Genomic DNA, 19,197 nt, shown 5'->3' with positions numbered 1-19,197 from the left:
CTTTCTAGAGTCTCAACATCTTTTTTACATCGTGGTGACCAAAACTGGATGCAGTATTCCAAGTGTGGCCTTACCAAGGCATTGTAGAATGGTATTAATACTTCGCGTGATCTTGATTCTATCCCTCTGTTAATGCAGCCTAGCACTGTGTTGGCTTTTTTGGCAGCTGCAGCACACTCACTGCTGGCTCATATTTAAATGATTGTCCACTAGGACTCTGAGATCCCTCTCACAGTTACTACTATTGAGCAAGGTACCCCCTATACTATACCTGTACATTTGGTTTTTCTTGCCTAAATGTAGAACCTTACTTTTTTCACCACTGAATTTTATTTTGTTAGATAGCGTTAAATTCACCATTGAATTTCATTTTGTTAGATAGTGTTCAAGTCTGTCCAGATCCTCCTGTATCCTAAGCCTGTCTTCTATCCCCTCGTCCAAATCATTGATGAAGATGTTGAAGAGCACTAGTTCAGATAATTCTTACCCATTTGGTTGCAGTACTCACTTTAAGAAGAGTATGCATGAAATGGTAGCTTAGGCCAGTCTGACTTCTTCCAAAAGTCTTTCAGGCTCTGCTACTTCACATGGTAGCTAACGTCTGAACCAGGCTAGAAAAGCAGGAAACCAGCTGGATGACCTTGGAATCAGTCACTCTCTCTCAGCCCAACTCATCTCACAGGATTGTTGTTGTGGGGAAAATAGGAGGAGAAAAATGTTGGAATATGTTCGCCACCTTGAGTTATTTGTAAAAATAATAAAAGTGGAGTATACATTAATAAATAAATAAATAAAATCCACATCATGCATCTTTTATGTGCTTGGAAAAGGCAGATTTTGGGGGATTCACACTGTGTCAGTCCAAGGATACCAATGTTGATTTCCAGATATATATTTTGGTCGGTTTAGGCAATTTGAGGCTATCCTGTCAGTAGCATTGTCCAAAATCAAAATACCCATTGGCACAAATATTTCCACTCCAAAACTTAGAGCTATGCTTATCAATTTACTTTTGTCTTGAGAGGAGTTCAAAATGTGCTTGAAAATGAAGATACTTCCATGGATTCATTTTGCCTCCTTTGGCCTTTAAAAAAAATGGTTGCAATAAAAATATTATCAGTGTATTATGGTGCATTTGTTTGTATCATTTATTACATTTGTTGTAAATATAATTACAGTTTAAATTGCAATAGTATTTCCCTGCTATGAAACTAGCCCACAACCTCAAATACCAACATGCGATCCCTGTTCTCATTGGGAAAAAAAAAATCAAAACCCAAAATAATAATCACAGTACACAATATTTCCTAATAGTTTAGGAAAAGTTAAATTCTTTCAAACTTTCAAGCTATGCTATTTTCTGCTGATAGTAAACAACTTGCACACTAGGGCTCTCATTTGTGAAAGCTTGGTCTATATCAGGGGTCTTCAAACTTGGCCCTTTTATGACTTGTGGACTTCAACTCCCAGAATCCCTGAGCCAGGATGCCTGGCTGAGGAATTCTGGGAGTTGAAGTCCACAAGTCATAAAAGGGCCAAGTTTGAAGACCCCTGCTCTATACCAATTTTGGAAGACTATTTTCAAGGAGAGGGGGAGGCACTAATTAAGGAGATGATCTTTCAAGGCATTTTAGCCCCATGATAGAAAAGTAGAGCTTTTGGAACTTGGCCCCTCCCTCTCCAATATCTTATTAAACTGGGACACCACCAGCAGCTTCAGTCATCTCCTACTCTGGACAAATTCAGCCAGTGTTGCTTGTGGCAACACAATTATTTAATCTACATGTAGTCCTCGATTTCATAACCATTCCTTTAGCGACTCTTCTAAGTTACAGCAACACTAAAAAAAAGTGACTTATGAGCAGTCCTCGCACTTACAAGCGTCGCAGCGTCCCCATGGTCATGTGATCAAACTTCAGACAAGTTTGGCAACTGAGATGTAGTCACACCTTTTTGCAGCATCCCTGGGATCAAGCGATCACCATTTGCAACCTTCCTGGCCAGCCTCCCAACAAAACAAAGTCAATGGGAGAAGCCACAGGCTTTTGCTTAACTACTGTGAGATTCCCTGAAGAACTGCATTCATTTGCTTAACAACTGTGATGCAAAAGGCCGTAAAATCGGGTGCATTTCACACGTAACAATCACCTTGCTTAGCAAAATAAATTCTGCTCCCAACTGTTGTCCTAAGTGAGGACTACTTGCACTTAATTGGGTTATGGCAGTTGATTATTGCGTTCTGAAGCTTTAATGACCTATGCCATGTAAAAGCTGAAACCTCCCCCAAAACAGATCTCAGAGCAAGAGGACCAAATAAAGTCAAAAGTATTTTAGAAGAAATTGAAGCAAACAAGCAAGGACCTATGGAAAAAAAAGATGGTTATTTCATATAAAGCTATTTCATCCCTCCCCCAGCCTTCATTACATTCATAGATGAAAACAATATGTCGTGTGCATATTTATAACATGAAACTTGAACTTCTGAATAATTTCATCTTTTGGTAAAAAAAAAAAACAACCCACAATGGGCAGAATAAAATCTTAAGGCACTCAAGAGGCAAAAGAGATGTATAGCATCTTGCATTGAATTGCTGGTACAAAAAGCCTTCAGATATATACAGTCATTCACATTTGAAGTATTTAAAATGTCTCTTCAAAGTTATTAAAAGTATTATTTTACTTGACAATTCTTCTCTCTCTCTCTCTCTCTCTCTCTCTCTCTCTCTCTCTCTCTCTCTCTTTCGTCGTATGACACAAGCTGCTGCCAGTGTGAATTTTGTCATAATGTTTACTGATCTATTGAGCCTTGAAAACATAAAAGAGAAAAAAAATTGAGCATTTAGCCATTCGTAGTAATGATAGTAACAGTGACATTTTAGAACTGGTTTATGCATCCAATTTTATTTCCTTAATGAATAACAGTTTGGTTGTCAAGTTCAATTGTATTTTAAATCTCTTGAGGCCCATTATGCTATGCCAATAATTGTTTAAATGAAATGAAATATAATTTATTCAGAATATTTATATCTGCCTACTGCCCAAAGGTCTCAAGCTTGCATAGTATAAGTTTAATATTCATTAAAACGGATGAGTTACCAGTGATGCAAAAAAAACCAAATATGAATTTTCCCCAGTCGTCAAATCCTTTTACTGTTATTCCGCTGCTGATCCTTGGGGCCATAAATGGTCTTAAATGAAATTATATAGAACAGGAGCTAATGGACTCAAAGTGTTCTAGACGTCTTCTCTAGGAAATTAATGCTCTTGTCCCATTCAGTCCCATCACTTAGTCCAGGTTCTCTGAATTAAAATCTGTCACTGGAGTCATTGTCAAGTATTGTTATCCCAAAAGCGTAGGTTCTTTCATTTCAGTGATCAGTTTGTTTTGATTCCTCCTCCTCCTCCTCCTCCTCCATCACCACCACCACCACTACCACCACCACCATGATTATGTTAAGTGAAATCCCCAGCCCTTTGAAACAGCCTCCCACCTGAGATCTGAGGGATCTCTACCTTTTTAGGCCTCTAAAGGACTCTGAAGATCTACCTCTTCCCCCAAACATTGGGCAGGATAGAAGTGGAGCTAGGAGGATATTTGGTCTGTGCTTGAGGGAAAAGGTACAGTTGTTTTTAGTTATGTTTTATGGATTGTTGCAAGTACCTAGAATCATCCCTCCCTCCTTTCCTTTTTTCTTTCCTTCCATAAGGTTGTTTCCTTTTTTGGTTGTTGTCAATCATTATCAAATGTTGTCAACAAAATTTGAAATTATATCGTATGCAAAGACTTTTTTTCTTGTCCTTATTTAACAATTCTTTCTAGATATTTTACTACTGTTTCATGTAATAAGGTAGGCATCTTCTATAAATTTTAATTCAGTGAAGGGGGAACCCCCAGCCTCCTCAAAAGTATGTCACAGATCCTGACTGGAAGTGCTGGCTAGGCTTAAAGACTGCTGTGTGGAAAGAGCAGGGGTGGGGGTTAGAGAAAAGGGTGAAGGCAAATGGCAGACACCAGAGGATGATGACAAAGAGATATCTGCAGAGAAAGCACTGGAAATTGCCCAGTTTATACAGATTGAGGCCTGTAAAAACAGACTCCCCTACCCTTCTTCGCTGCCTGGTTGGAACCCAGCTTATTTGTCAGACATTAAATAAAGCTGGTTCCCCTATTGGAAATACTTAAGTGGGGAAAGGAAAGGGGCAACATTTTCTCAAATAGGGATTGCCTGTTGTTGAGGCCAGGATTCAACATGCAAAGGAGAATACTGCTGTTGCCTTTCCCAGTTTTTTCCTTTGGTTTTGATATTTTATTCTGATATTTTATTTTTGAGTTCTTGGATTGGGCTGCTGACATTCCCTTTGCCATATTTAGATCTGCATATTTTGCTTAAGCGTTTCTTATAGCTTTTTGTTTGATGACTTTTGAGTCAATATTGATTCCTGGTGACTGCTTAGACAAGTCCCCTCATTTTTCTTGGGTTTCAAAAGTGTCTTGCCTTTGCTTTCTTCCTAGAGCTGAGATGGAGTAACTGGCCCAAAGTCATCCAGCTCTTTGTACCTAAGCTTGAACTAGCCTGAACCCTTCACCACTAGACTGAGCATAATTAATTTATTATCTTGACCACTAACCCTTATGTTTTCCTGTTCAAATGTAGCCATGGATCTAAAAGCACAAATGTAAATTTAGCTTTAAGGTTTTCCCATTTATGCATTTAGGGAAGTAGAGATCCATGGCTGCATTTGAACAGGAAAACATAAGTCTCGGTGGTCAAGATAATACATTTGAATGCATAGTTACATAAATGCTTCCTGTAATCTAGTGAATAAAATTGTGGGACTGTGTTTATCAAGAGCACATCATGCGTGGCTTATCTGTAGTTCCAGTTACGAAGCAAGGCCTATGGATGGAACAGACTGTTCTTGAAGTAGAACCCACTGAAGCTATTAAAACAAAACTGGGTAAACAAACAACGATTTGACTATATATGTAAGAAATGTCTCCAGCACAATCTGCCTGCTGACAGAACAGGTTCCCCTCCTTTGTCCCCCAGTCCAGTCTGTTCTAGAGGCCAGGGAGAACATTCAAAGCAGAATTGACTTGAAAGAAATCTGTTTGGGTGACATAAAATGTAGTAGTTCAAGAGAATCTGTTTCACTGAAATCCGTTGAATAACTCATATAAATTATGTTTTGATCTTTTACACAAGTGTGGGGCATTTGTCACTGTGCATGAGTTTTTGTATGTTTATAAATGAAAGTCTTCTCTTGGTACTATCAAAAGTAAGGAAATATAACCCATTTCCTCCCTTTATGACCATAGGGATTATTCACCCTGCTTCTTTAAACAATTTCTATTTAGCAAGTTCTCTCTGTATCGTAACAAAAAATTCTAACATGCTGCTTCATCAAAATGTGTGCCTGATATAGTTTGATAAATCAATAGAATTCAATAAAAATCAGCTGACTAAAGTTGGACATAGTTGCATCCTCTGCTGTGCAGTTTTGATTTTAGAATGCATATTTTACTGTTCAAAAGAATGAAGTAATCAAACCCATCAAATGGAATACAGCAGGTTCCTTATTCTAATGCTTCAGTAATGCAGTCCTAATGTAAAATCTGTGCGCTTGGCAGAATGTATACATTTCTAAAAGGATTTTATAGAAATTAAATATAAATGTTTTAAAAAGAATAATGAACATTTTCAGACATTGGATTATTGGCAGTTGTATATACATGATTATTACCTGGTCTTTTTTTGTTGTTTGTTTTTTTCAGACATTTATAAGCCTATAAAATTGTGTTCTTGGTAATTCATCACTTTTAAAAGTTTAGATTTTATTTAAAGATGCAGTATTCCATTTCTTACATTATATTACTATAATTTAAAAGAAATATTTTTTTAGGAAATTTAAATGTGTGCATGAATTGGCTACTTTTAGAATACAGGTAGAAAATGAAAATGTTCAACATTATTAAACTTAATACTACACCTTCAACTTCTGATAAATGAAATATAATTCTGTCTATATATATTTGGAAGATATGTGCTACAGTATCACTTTATTTAAATTCCACAAAGTATCTTTCAAAAAATATTTTCCTTTTCCATTTTTTCCTTTTTCTTTTGTTTTCAACTAGGACCCCTACTATGGCTGGTGGCTTATTTTCTATTGACAGAAACTACTTTGAAGAGATAGGAACATACGATGCAGGAATGGATATCTGGGGTGGAGAGAATCTTGAAATGTCTTTTAGGGTAATTTTCCATTTTATTTCCTTTTGTAATAACTGGCAGATTTTCTGTTAAAAAATGTTAACGTTTAAGATAGGGATGTTTTAATTTTGTTCATCTTAAATGAAATCTCTACTTTGACTTGAAATTAGGAAGACAATCCAAATGAAGAGCGTCTTCCATAGAGTGCTTCATTCAGCAAAACTGAATCGGGGCAAATGTACTTACTGTTCAGTTTCCTTCTCTGCTCTTTCTGGATTCCCACTAAATAAGGAATCCTCTTACTTTCTGTTCTGCTGAGTGAAGCCTTCTGTTCATGGATTGTCTTGAGCTCAATTTCATCCTTCAGTTTTAGTGCCATGGGTTTTTTGTTTCGTTTTTTTCCACACTATGCAACACATCACATTGCTTTTGAAGCTTTGGGTATCTAAAAATTGTATGATGTAGACTAGAGGCCCATCAGTCATTATTAATCTTATCTGCTCAGTGTTGCATATGCCCATTTGTTACTTAACTTCATGACTTCTCAGCAAGTGGGAGCAAATGAGGATTGGCATGGAACATGCATAACCATCATCAGATTATGGATTAAATACACATAACGTGGGTGTCCTATAGTATGTGTATTTCTTTTATGCTGCCTATGAAACAGTTCCATTTTGCTTTCCTCCATTGGTATATACTTGGGGTCCTTGGTGTTCTCTGAGCTTGGTTGTTTTCTTGCAGATGTTTCATTACCAAACTAGGTAACATCATCAGTATGCTATCTGCAAGAAATGTCTGCAAGAAAACAACCAAACTTAGAGAGTACCAAGGACCCACAGTTCAACACTGAACTACAAATATTCTCTTCTATTGATGTGTACCTTTTTCTCTAAAAATTTCCCAAGCATATCTTTAATTTCTCATGCCAATTTCCTAAATATCTGCTGATTTATCTTTGAATGTTTTCCTAAATGTATACTAATTTTATATATGGAGCTGAGATAATTTCTTTGCTAAGAAGATTTCACTTACTACTGTTGTGCATGCTGAAATAAAGGAAATTCTTCATGGATTGCTTTCCCAACACAAGGATGAGAGTCAGGTTGTTGGGGAGACCTAGATTTAAGTCTTCCGTCAGCCATGGAAGATCTCTGTTTGGGATTGATTAATTAAATGTATACAGATTAGCCATTTTCTCAGTCTGATCTATGTCAACATAATTATGGGAAAAACACGAGAAAGAAGTGCTAATACATGTCTTGAACTCCTTGGACAATAGGCACTCTATACATTTAACAAATAAAAGAAACAATAAATAACAAAACAAATACATATGCATACATGCATTTATTTAACTGTTCATTTTTTTAAATAATTTATTCATGTAGCTTAAAGGGTACTAGAAGGCAAAGCTTCCTAATGATTTGTCATGTACTTATAGTAACATTCTTAAATTGTGTTTTAGGAATAGGAATTATATTTCCAAATGATTGAGTTTGAAACTAACATTTCAGTCTTCTGTAAAACCTATGACAGAAATGAAATGATGAAAACTTCTTGAGTTTATAAGTAATCTTAAATAAATCAGAAAATTGATCTTAAAATGAGTGTAAGAGGGAATAATATACACTAATAAATGACGGACTATAGATATTTTGCTACAGTATTTAAAATACTCTCGTTTTCATAATGACTCATCTAATGGAACAATCAGCTCTCAGGCGTGCTGCCCATGTCTTGCCACTTATTCTTATGATATTTTCATTCCTTTATTTTATCAAAAAAAGTATATAGAAAACTACATATATAGGCAGAATGCACCCATTTTTATTTCTGGTGAATATAAAGTGAGGAACGCACTGGCCAGTTGTTCTATTATTTTTAGACTAGAAGTCATAAAATGGATGAATGTGTGAAACTCATTGCATATGTGGTATATCAAGGAGCTATTTTGACTCTTAGGTGCAATCAAGTGATTGGGGATTCTTAGGGAATTCTATTTGGTGCATTGTAATTTAAAATGATGAGATCTATTCACTCCAGACTACTATACAGATTGGAGCATAATTGTGCTATTGTTTGTGAATGTTGTGCATTTTACTCCCTTTTTAGTAGTATCACTTTGTTACCTGGAATGCTGAGCCAGATTGATTCAAATAAGAGATTATAATACCCAGGCCAAAAAAAAAATAGAGATAATTTTCATAAGAAAATATTTGAAAGTCTGTCCACCTATCTTTGCAGCCATCTTTTCTCCATGTTATAGGATTCTCTGTATGACCTCTGTTATAATCTGGAGAGGAGAAACACACTTAGATTCAACCCTAACTAGATGGAGAGACTGTTGATTCAGAAGCTTTCATATTCTAGAAGAAATGTATCTTTGATGCTAGACAAAATGTCTGTAGAGCAGCCTAACAATCTGGGCTCTCCTGGATCCTAGCTCCTACTGAAAGAGCAGATAGAGACTGTCACAGGAGATTATTTTCACAGCTTTAGTTATTCGCTGATTTTGCTTGTTTTGGAACAAGAGTCTACATTGGAAGTCACTCATGCCTTTGTCACTTCAGTGTAGATTAATGAAATTTGGTGTACACTGAGTTCTCTTGAGGATCATTTGAAAGCTGCAGAATGCAGCTGCCTGCATGCTGATGAATAGTGCCTTACCTATCCATTTGAGACTGTTATTGTAGGAGTTGCATTGGTTACTAATAAGCTTCTGGATACAGTTCAAGGTGCTGATTATGATCTAGAACAGTGGTTCTCAACCTGTGGGTCGGGACCTCATTTGGGGTCGAACGACCATTTCACGGGGGTCGCCAAACAAGGCAGTCCGCCATTTTTTCCCCCTTTTCCTTAGCTGTGCTACTCCCTTTTATTCTATTGGCTTTTGAAAGCCAATAGAATAGACTCTCTTGAATAGAATCTAATTCTATTGGCTTTCAAAAGCCAATAGGAATTGTCCAGGCTGTCTCTGCCCTGCTGAGCCCGCCAAAAGTCCCATTCTACAAATGGTGTTGCACCAGTTGAGTAGTCTCGACTTACGACCGGTTGAGTAGTTCTCGACTTATGACCGGTTGGGGGGAGGTTGCGGCATTAAAAAGGTTGAGAACTACTGATCTAGAATGCCCTTTATGGCTTTGGATAAAGGTGTCTCTAAGGTTGCCTGTTCAGCGTGCCTCTGCCCTCTGGTTAGATTATGCCTCCTTCTCAGGAGTGTCAATGAGAGGGGAGCTAGAGATGAGCTTTTAATATCATGGCCCTCTACCTCTGGAATTAAAGTACTTCAGAAGATAATCAAGGCTTGACTCTTCCATGAATCCTTTGGGAATAAAATAGGAGTACGAATCTAGCTGTTCCTGGAATAGAGGGTGCGAAGTGGATTGGGTTTTACTTAATTTGAGCTGTTTTAAACCTAATTACTGTGTTGGGAAATTTTTAGCTACTTAAGAGTTTCTACCTGAATGGGCATATAACCAAGGGGAAATAAAGAAAGGCAGACTTGAGAAAATGAACAATTGCAATCATCCATAATCTTTTTCTTCCCGTGGAAGAAATGTCCTTTTCTGTGCACAGGAAGGGGTATAGAGAAATTGCTCAGATCGTCCTACAGAAGTTCTCTGAAACCGTTTCTGTTGTGAGCAATTCAGCTAGGAGACATTTTTGAATACTAATATCTCTAATTCTTATCTGTAATTAGAGATAAAAGTCTTTAATTACTCTTTCTGGGGACTTGGGTATTGAAATTTCACTAGAGGTACAGCTTGAGAAGAAGGAGTTGCCTGGCCAGGTGAAACATTTATATGGGCCATATTTGTCCTGTTCATTAGAGGTTTCCTCTTATCTTCCATAAGGATCTTTGAAACAGACATTCAAGGAAATAGTTATTTTTGTGGTGGTAAGCATACCCTACATCAGACATGTCAAACACAAGGCCCAGGGGCTGGATGCGGTTTCATGTGGTCCGCGAAGTCATCCTGGAAACAGTGAGGGAACAGCCCCTGCTGCCTTGGCCCTGGCCCAGGCCGGCCGGGAGCCAATGTACAATTTTGTGGTGGCCATCTATGCTGAAATGCATTCAGTCTTAGCTCCACAAGGCCATCTAGAAGCACCGAGGAACCAGCCCCTGCTGTCGGCCCCGCCCCCCTGGGTGCATGCTGGGGAGGTGTCACCCTTTGTGAGGAATGAAGAAATGGACCATGCCTTGGCGCTTGCCCCAGTTCCACCCCCTTCTGCCAGAGACCCTCAGATCTGTCCCATTCCTGCCCAGGCCCCACAGTCACCCTTGATGTGAACAATGTAGAGCTGGCCATGCCCATCCAGTAGGCCACACCCACTCCATCCACGCCCACCCAGTAGGCCACACCCACTCTGGCCACACCCACCCACCCCCGAGGGCAACCGCAGTGCTGATGCGGCCCTCAATGAAATGCTAGTTAGACAACTAGCCTATCTTAATATCCACTCTAAAACAGATTGCTTCTCTTTTACACTCCCAGCATTATCCCACTCTGCATAATGGGTGGCCACTCAAGCAACAGTTAGAGAGTTTCTTCATTGCCCAGGACCACACCAAATTCTATAAGCTATGACTGATAAAGCCTAAGGATACTTTCCACTCATCCTGATTATAGGTGCTTAATTTGCTTCTGATTAGCAGTTGTTTTATATTTGGGTGATATATGCACATATCCTACTTTTGGGTCTTCTCAGAGATTTCTGGTTGCTACTGGGAGCTATAGTAGATAGCATTTTGACTGAGGAATCTTCTTACGATCTTATATGTCTTATACATTTAACCTGCATATAATATTGATGTAAAAATGTTATTACTTCTGTGATTTAAGTGCTTGAAAGTATGATCCTGCAGAATATTATTGTGAAATAACAAGCTATTGTTCTGTATTTAAAGATTTATTTTGGACTGCTTTAGCTACACCATTATTCAGTTTTTTAAAAAATGGAACACACTTGGATTTTTTCCCCCCCGTTTGACTATCCCTTCTTCCCTTTAATGATGATCTGAGGACAAAAAAGTCTGTCTTTTTACTCAAATGCACCTATTACATGACAGAAGAGGCAAGAATAGCATCAAAAGACTCCAGAGGTAATTTAGCATGACACAGCTTTGAATCAAACCACAATCATATTTCTGCATGAAGGCATGTAAAGTAAATTGCTTAACGACTGCCCAAATCACACAAAAGCAGACAACTGAGCTTTCCATTTCCAGTAGCTAAAGTGGCTTGAATCTAAGTTTCTTTTGTGATATCTTTACTAATCTAATATTCGTATCAGACAGTATAGGGTCTTTCCTTTTTTTAAAAAAAAAACCTCTGTACAGAAGATTGTAGAAATCCTCTACTCTGTCATTCACATGGAAGTCAAAAGCCCTCTTTGCTTTGTATATTTTCCATAACATCTGAGCTCACTGCAACGTTTATTGTTAATATGTATATGTTTGATGTATATCTTACCCCTGCTCCAGAAACTCAAGGAGGCATGCATACTATTCCTTCCTCCAATTTTGATCCATAACAAAAATCCTTTCAAATGTTTAGGTTTAAAAACCTAAAAATAGATTGAACTGAGAGGAACTAGTCCAAAGTCATCCAGTGGGTTGAGAATGAATTTGAACCCTCACCCATTCCCAAATCTTAATGTAAAGAGAGAAGATTGTAGGGATGACAGGAAGCGGTTTAGGGTTATTTTCTATTTACATTTTTAATTTTAGTTATCTTCATCTGGAAACGTCCTATGCTTGGTTAGCCACATTAGAACTTCTACTAAATGCCTAACTTTTTTTTAAAAAAAAAAAATCAGGGCATATTGCTTTCGGCTTATATTAAGGAGAGTTTAGCAAACAGGGAGATGTAGATATACTCCCAAGTACCATTTTAAGCATTAGAGACGAGTATTGTAATTTGAGTATAATTTGCAGGAGCAATTGGAACTATTTTTAGAAGTTGGAACTCTATAGATATTTATAGTCTTAATTTGAAAATAATAATAATAATAATAAGGCGAGCAAACTGAAAAACCAGTGGCGTTATAAGTACATGGTTTGTGGGATAAACTACATACCAAGCTTATTGCTTTTGCTTTTTTGCTTCAAGAAACTGTTACCATGTGAGCCATTAATACTCTAGCTAGAAGATTTGCAACCTTGCTGGGCTCTTATTGCCTAAGAAATCTTAAGTAATAAATTGCCCAGAGAGGGAACCTGTTTCCCTCCCACCTTTCTCTGCATATCTGCTCTTTAAGAAAAATAATAATGGGATGAACTGCTCAAATCAGAGAAGCACACATTATGTAGACAGCTCTGTAAAAAAAGAAATGATATTGAGAATAAGCAGCATTGATGAAGACCCAGGGAAGCAAGTTGCTGATTTTAGAAGCTTAGAATCAGAAACTAGGAATAAAAAGAAATTGAGTTTATCTTCCAGAGTATTATAGATCTTAAGACATCTGCAAAAAATGAAGCAAAAACTCTTTTATTATATATTCATCAGCCCAACTGTGACTGACAAGATGCATTTCAGTGTTGTAGCGGTTCGTATACCAACATTTGAAAGTTTTTTTTCTTGGCAACGGGAATGCAGTGAGATTAAACCACCAAAAACTGACTTTCAAGCTGGAAGCCATTTCTACTCCTTCAGGGTTGAATTGTTCTCAGTGTATTTCAATCACAACACTATTATCTTTTGGGAATGGTGAATAGTGGGGAAGTTATAGAAACTGAACCTATCATAATATCACATATATTACATAGAACATTACAGGGAGTTCTCGTTTGGTGACTTTGTTGTTAAACAAAGTGTTTCCTGGGTGAAACCATGACTGCATTTATGATCTTAGCTCACTTTTCCTGTGCTTTATAGACCTGTGAACGTTGTAAATGTGAGGATTGGTTACAAAGTTACTGTTTATTGTCATTGTAACTATGAATGATCACTAAACAAGATAGTCACTAAATGAGGACAACCTGTAAACACAAAGAGAATAAAGAATGAACTGCAAAATATAAAGGACTTACTGCAGGCATGAAGTGATTTTTTAAAAAAAATCTTTAAAAACAAGACAGAAATGGTCACATTTATTTTATTTTGGGAATAGTGAAGCATTGAGTCTGTTTGGAAATCCAATTGTTTTGTGTGTGTTTTTTTAAAAAAAGTTTTCTGGATTAAAGCATATTTGAGCATGAAAGTAAACACGGATATTTAGCTGAAATGTGAACTAATGCTTTTATGGCCGTTTCTGTAAATGCATCCCTCTGGAAATCTTTTGGGATGAATTTGAGAGCTGGCCTTCAAAAAAAAAAAAAAAGCAGCTTTTTCTTCTGCTAGTTGACATTGAGCTATCTCTTACACATAATCATGAGCAGCATGCTACAGTGATCATGAATCCCTGTAATACAGATTGATTGACTTTGCATCAGAGGTGGAAGTATAAAGCCTTGAGGGAGCTGGAATGGAAACTTTGCAAACGTATTTTACTAACCATTTGGCTCTGATGTTGCTTAAAATGTATGGTCATTTTGGATTTTTTTTTATTTGTTTCTGCTTCTTCATTTGGCATTTTGATATATTTTCATATTTTGACATGTCAGCTACTTTTGAAGACTAACATTTTGGAAAAGAAAAGCACAGGAAGAATCTTAAATAATATTGCACTATAAATCATTCTGGGAAATGTTTTTCTGATGTGCTTATGGAATTAGGATCTCTGCTGTGAGAGAAGATATATAATTACTATGAATAAATGTGAGAATTCTTTTAAAAAACAACAGCTGGGGTGAAAAAGGAATAATTCCTTATTGCTTGATGATTATGTGCTGTAAGTGTTGTATTATAATGGTCTCATACAGTATTTTCATACTGCAACCATACTTAACTTTCCCAAATGAAAAGAAACATCATCATGCGAATGATTGTTTATCTTCACAATCAATAATTAAAAGCTGAGATGCAACATTTCTATGTCAAAAGAGATTTTTGAGTCTTTATGTTGAAGGATATTGAGTTGTCAGAGGTAGGAGCATGAAATTACAGATACGGCACAAATTTCACATAACTAAGTGTCCCTAGACTGTCCATAGCAGTTCATATCCAAGACAGCATTCTTGGCCAATATTCCAATATTCTTTCTATTTTCAGTTTCCAGCTCAAGCTAATTTTAACAATGACAAACTGCACTTAATCGACAGCCATATTCTAATCCCAAAAATGGCCAGCCTGATTGACTGATTACATTCCCACCATCAGGGATTGCCTTGCATCAGGACTGGGATCAGGTGCCCATACTTGAAACACATGTTCTAAACCAGGGGCATCAAACTGCTGGCCCACAGGCCAGATGCATCATGCCAAAACCACGCCCACCCCATTGCTGGCAATGGAAAAAAAGTCGCGATACGTCACGACACGTCACATGACGTTGCAAATTTGATGCCCCTGCTCTAAACCTATAGAAAATTAGGATCACCAATCAGAAAAATGTCCTTAATAATAACAATACGTCACAGTAAGTCCTCAACTTACAACCACAATTAAACTCAACATTTCTGTTTGCTAAGCAAGACAGTTGCTAAATGAATTTTGTCCCATTTCACGATCTTTCCTGACACGCTTTTGTTAAGTGAATCACTGTAGTTGTTCAGTTAATAACACGGTTGTGGAATGTGAATCTGACTTCCCTCATTGACTTATCAGAAGCTCACAAAAGATGATCACATGACCCCCCAAGATACTGCAACCATCATAAATAGGAACTAGTTGTCAAGCATCTGAATTTTGATCACATGACCCTGGGGGATGCTGCAAGGCTCGTAAGTATTAAAAAGTCATAAGTCGCCTTTTTCAGTGCCATTGTAACTTCAAACTGTCACTAAACGAATGGCCGAGGACAACCTGTAACACAGGTAGTCTGCACTATATTGGTCTCTCACAAGGCCATGAATTTCCCCCAGCCCTTGGGGCTGGGATGTTATCAGAGGAGCTCTGGCACAAGTGTGCGTTCCTTCACTGGTTTTGTGGTTGTACTGAGCCCCAAAGTAGTTCTAGTTGATTATTTGCTTTGAAGGAATTCTTTGTTTTTATTTTATGTTTTATTTTTTTGGCTAGATGGGCAACCATATAGATTTCATTAACAAATAAATTACAACAAAATCATTCCTGTTATATAGAAATATTGATATTCTGCTGCAGTTTTTCAAGCCCTAGACCCCAAACCAGCATTGCCTCCAACATTTCTTATTCTTTCAGATAAGTCATGAAAATGTCAAAGCAATCACAGCAAAATATAAGACATCAGACATCCAATAACAAAGTGCGGCTTTGCCTGGCAAATGAAATATAAGTAAGATGAAATAATTTAGCAAGCAGCCCTGTAAACCAAGCCAAGCATAATACAGCGGAGAACCAAAGAATGTAGTGAATCAATTGTCCCAAATAAATAGATGAATCTCCAGTAACTGAGAGTGTAAGTTATGAGGCCTAGTCTGATGAAGTTCCATGTTGAAAGTAATCCGCAGAAAATTTTCTCTCCCTTTAGTATTCAGCAGAGGAAACTGAAGAAGGTCTTGCAATGATGTCACTCTGCAGTCAGCTCAAAATCTTGTTGGTAATTAGCTGTGCTATCCATTTCCCAACATTTATTCTTTAATCGTAAGAATATATGAGCAGCACTATTGAAGTCTATTTACAATATCCTGTGAATTTCTGTTACAGCTTTAGAATTATATACAGCCCTTCTGATAGGACAGACTATGATCAAAAAGTCACCCATCCCAAAAAAAAACCCCACACCCCCAATTTCCTGTGGTACCCCAAAAGCTAATCATGTTCTCACATTGACATGATTGCTTGTACTTTATCTGTGAAATGGGAAATGTGTTTTGATGCTCTTATGACCAAACCCAACTACTTCTCTTGGTATACTAATTAACTTCTGTTTAATTGCTTTCACTCTAATTAAGCAAAGTCTGCAATCAGTTGCTATAGCAACATTTCCATTAATACCAATCATCTTTTGAGGTTCAACTCTTTCCTTAAAACTGTAGCAGTGTTCCATTGGAATGTCAAATGCTTTAATAGATAAACATTTTGTTTAAAATAGATCCTTAATCATATGCAGCCCTTCAGTACAAATATATAGTAAGTAGAGTTGAACTGAGCATCTTAACAACATGGTGAACTTGTCTGCCTCCCAGTTTTGACCCAGTTCGGCTAAAACATGTATTTTGAAATCAGCTCTTTGACTGGATTTATTCATGCCTTCTTGTATATCGTTATCATTAGATATATGCCACACTTTGGGTCTGAAGCAGAAAAGCGCTTCGGAGGATATGGGCATATATGTCTGTTTTGTTGTCACTTTCTTAAAAAAGGATTTCTTTTTTAATTCAGCCCTTACAATAGCCGTGCAATTATAGGAAAAGGTGTGTTTGAAGGAAATGCTAATGGTGCAACAAGGTGTTTTGAGCAGGACTGGCTCCTTATTTCAAATATAATTCTCCAGGAGAATCACACGGCTATGGCGAGGCCTATTAGCCTACATCCCCTTGAAAGCACCTTCTCTGCTTCAGAATCAATTGCTAATATGAAAAATATCCACTAGGTGCCTTGTACCATCCTTCCTTTCTCGAGTGCCACATCCATCAAGCTCCATTACTGAAGGCTTATATAATCATCTCACCTATTTCTGAAGTTTATAGGCATCATTTTCTTTAGCAGCTACAAGCCAGCTTCATTCATTTTAATTGGCACTGGGTTATTTTGAAATTGAAGCCAGAATCTCTTGATATTGGATGAAAGAAGCTGGGACATGTTAGTGAAGGGAAGTAAAGGTTTATGTCATCATCCAGAAAGAAAAAGGCATCATCATCATCATTGCTGCATGAATTGTATGTGTGGAGATGGGATGAGATGTATTTTTGATAATAGATAACAAGAGAAAAACAGCAAGGAGGAAAGAGAGTTTCTTATTATTATTATATTTCTTATTCTTATTACATTCCAAGCAAAGCCATCCACTTCTGTTTTGATTGCAATGATACCTTTATACAATGGCCCAAATCACTCGCTATGTCTCCTACATTTTTTTAAAAATGTCCATAATACCTGATCAGTAACGTTCAAGATTATGTTTTCTATGAGCCAAGTACAAGACTAGTATTTTGTGCGGTGGCATTTAATTTTATGATTTTCTGGGAGGTAAACGTGAAAATGTATTTATTAAGATGAAGTTATGGCTATTTGTTTTATTCCGGTTATTCAAATTCTGCATAACAACCAACCCAAAGCAGAGTACAATGAATATAAAGAATTGTAAATAAAAAGGCAAGAAATATTTTTGGGAAACAAATTTCTGGCTCCTTCCCACATAATGTTTGTTGGCCATGGCTGGGGAGGGAGGAAGACTCCAGCTGAATGGGATTCCTTCCACTGTTTTCATCCTCCAAGGCTATTGGTGGCAGTGCTAAGGGGAGAGGACTACAGTAGACTTCAGGGATAATTCTTCTTTACCTTCCTGCAGAAGGAAAAGATAAGGAGAGCAGAGTTGCCTGATAGCTAATGACATGCTATGTAAATAAGTGGAAATCTTTCCTCTTTCTCCTTTGATGCAGAACTCATTCAATTACTGATGGAATTTTAGAGATTCAGCACTGGAAATGTGAAGTGCATCCTTCTGTAGCCACAGAGATAACCTTGGAGAAACTATGCAGATAGGTTTCAACAACATACACGTAAACAAGTTTTGAACTTGGTAAACAAAGAATATTAGGAAGAAACTCAGACAGGGGATAAGGAGGAGGGAAGGGAAAGTGCAGCCAGGTTTCAGGATTGTTACTTTTTTTATTATTGTGTCATCAAGTTTTATCACTGACTCTTAGCAACCACATCGGTTTTCTCCAGGAAGATTTGTTCCCAACCTGATTCTTTAAGTCTTCCAACAGTGTACCTATAGCTGCTGTAATTGAGTCCATCTATCCTGCTGCTGGTCATTCTCTTCCTTTTCCTAACATTAGAGCTTTCTCCAGAGAGTTGGGCCTTCACATAATGTGTCTGAAGCAGGATAATATGAGGCTGGTCATTTGTGCCTCAACTGAGAACATTGGATTGATTTGTTCAATGATCCATCAGTTCATCAGTGGTATTCTTAGGCATTTTCTCCAACAACATGGTTCTCAAGTATCAATACTTTTCATATTATGCTTCTTAAGAGTCCAATTTTCATATCCATAGAGCTGTCTTATACCATTTTCTGTTGTTCCTCCCTTGATGATTCCATGGATAACATGATGGCTGTCCCCATTGACTCCTGGGGGCAACTATGGAGCTGGTGCAGGAACCTCAATGTTCTAAAAATGGGGGGGGGGAATGAGATGTTAAAGTAGCAGCATCTTTTGCAAGATTAGGGGAACTGTTTCAAAAGTTCTGTGAATGTGCATACTTTCATTTTGAACAGCTTGTAAAAGATACAGTTATGGTTATGAATCAAAAAGAGATGCTTTGAACCTCTCTGCATTGCAGAATACCTGACTCTTGGATGGATAGCTTTGCTAATTACTAACGTTAGTTTACTAATTGCTGCAATTGTGGCCCTTCCAGTATAAAGCAGCAGCTAACATTTAATTAGATGCTTGAAAATGAAGCTGATTTTGATTTACTTTTTAAATTTCAGATATGGCAGTGTGGAGGCTCCCTGGAGATTGTAACGTGTTCACATGTTGGTCATGTTTTTCGAAAAGCTACTCCTTATACATTTCCTGGTGGTACTGGCCATGTAATTAACAAAAATAATAGAAGACTTGCAGAAGTGTGGATGGATGAATTTAAAGATTTCTTCTACATAATATCTCCGGGTAAGGAAGTATTTCATTACAATTTTCTAAGAAATACACACAAGCACATACAAATCCACATACTATATGTGTGTGTGTGTGTGTGTGTGTGTGTGTGTGTGTACACGTACATAC

The 19,197-nt window shown here is 37.4% G+C and overlaps 1 protein-coding gene across 4 annotated transcripts in view; it reads left to right on the top strand.

The window, feature by feature from the left end:
• Positions 1-19,197, top strand: part of GALNT13 (polypeptide N-acetylgalactosaminyltransferase 13) — a 226,767-nt gene that overhangs the window by 155,312 nt on the left and 52,258 nt on the right. For all 4 annotated transcript variants that reach the window (XM_039335415.1, XM_039335413.1, XM_039335416.1 and 1 more), the window contains exons 7-8: positions 6,140-6,257; positions 18,903-19,083. In XM_039335415.1, the coding sequence (XP_039191349.1) occupies positions 6,140-6,257; positions 18,903-19,083 (299 nt within the window). The remainder of the gene's footprint in view (positions 1-6,139; positions 6,258-18,902; positions 19,084-19,197) is intronic.

This window comes from Crotalus tigris, unplaced genomic scaffold (assembly GCF_016545835.1).
Source record: "Crotalus tigris isolate CLP2741 ecotype Arizona unplaced genomic scaffold, ASM1654583v1 scf7180000017641.3106099, whole genome shotgun sequence".
Classification (NCBI taxonomy): Eukaryota; Metazoa; Chordata; class Lepidosauria; order Squamata; family Viperidae; genus Crotalus; species Crotalus tigris.
This window is presented reverse-complemented; position numbering and strand designations above follow the sequence as displayed.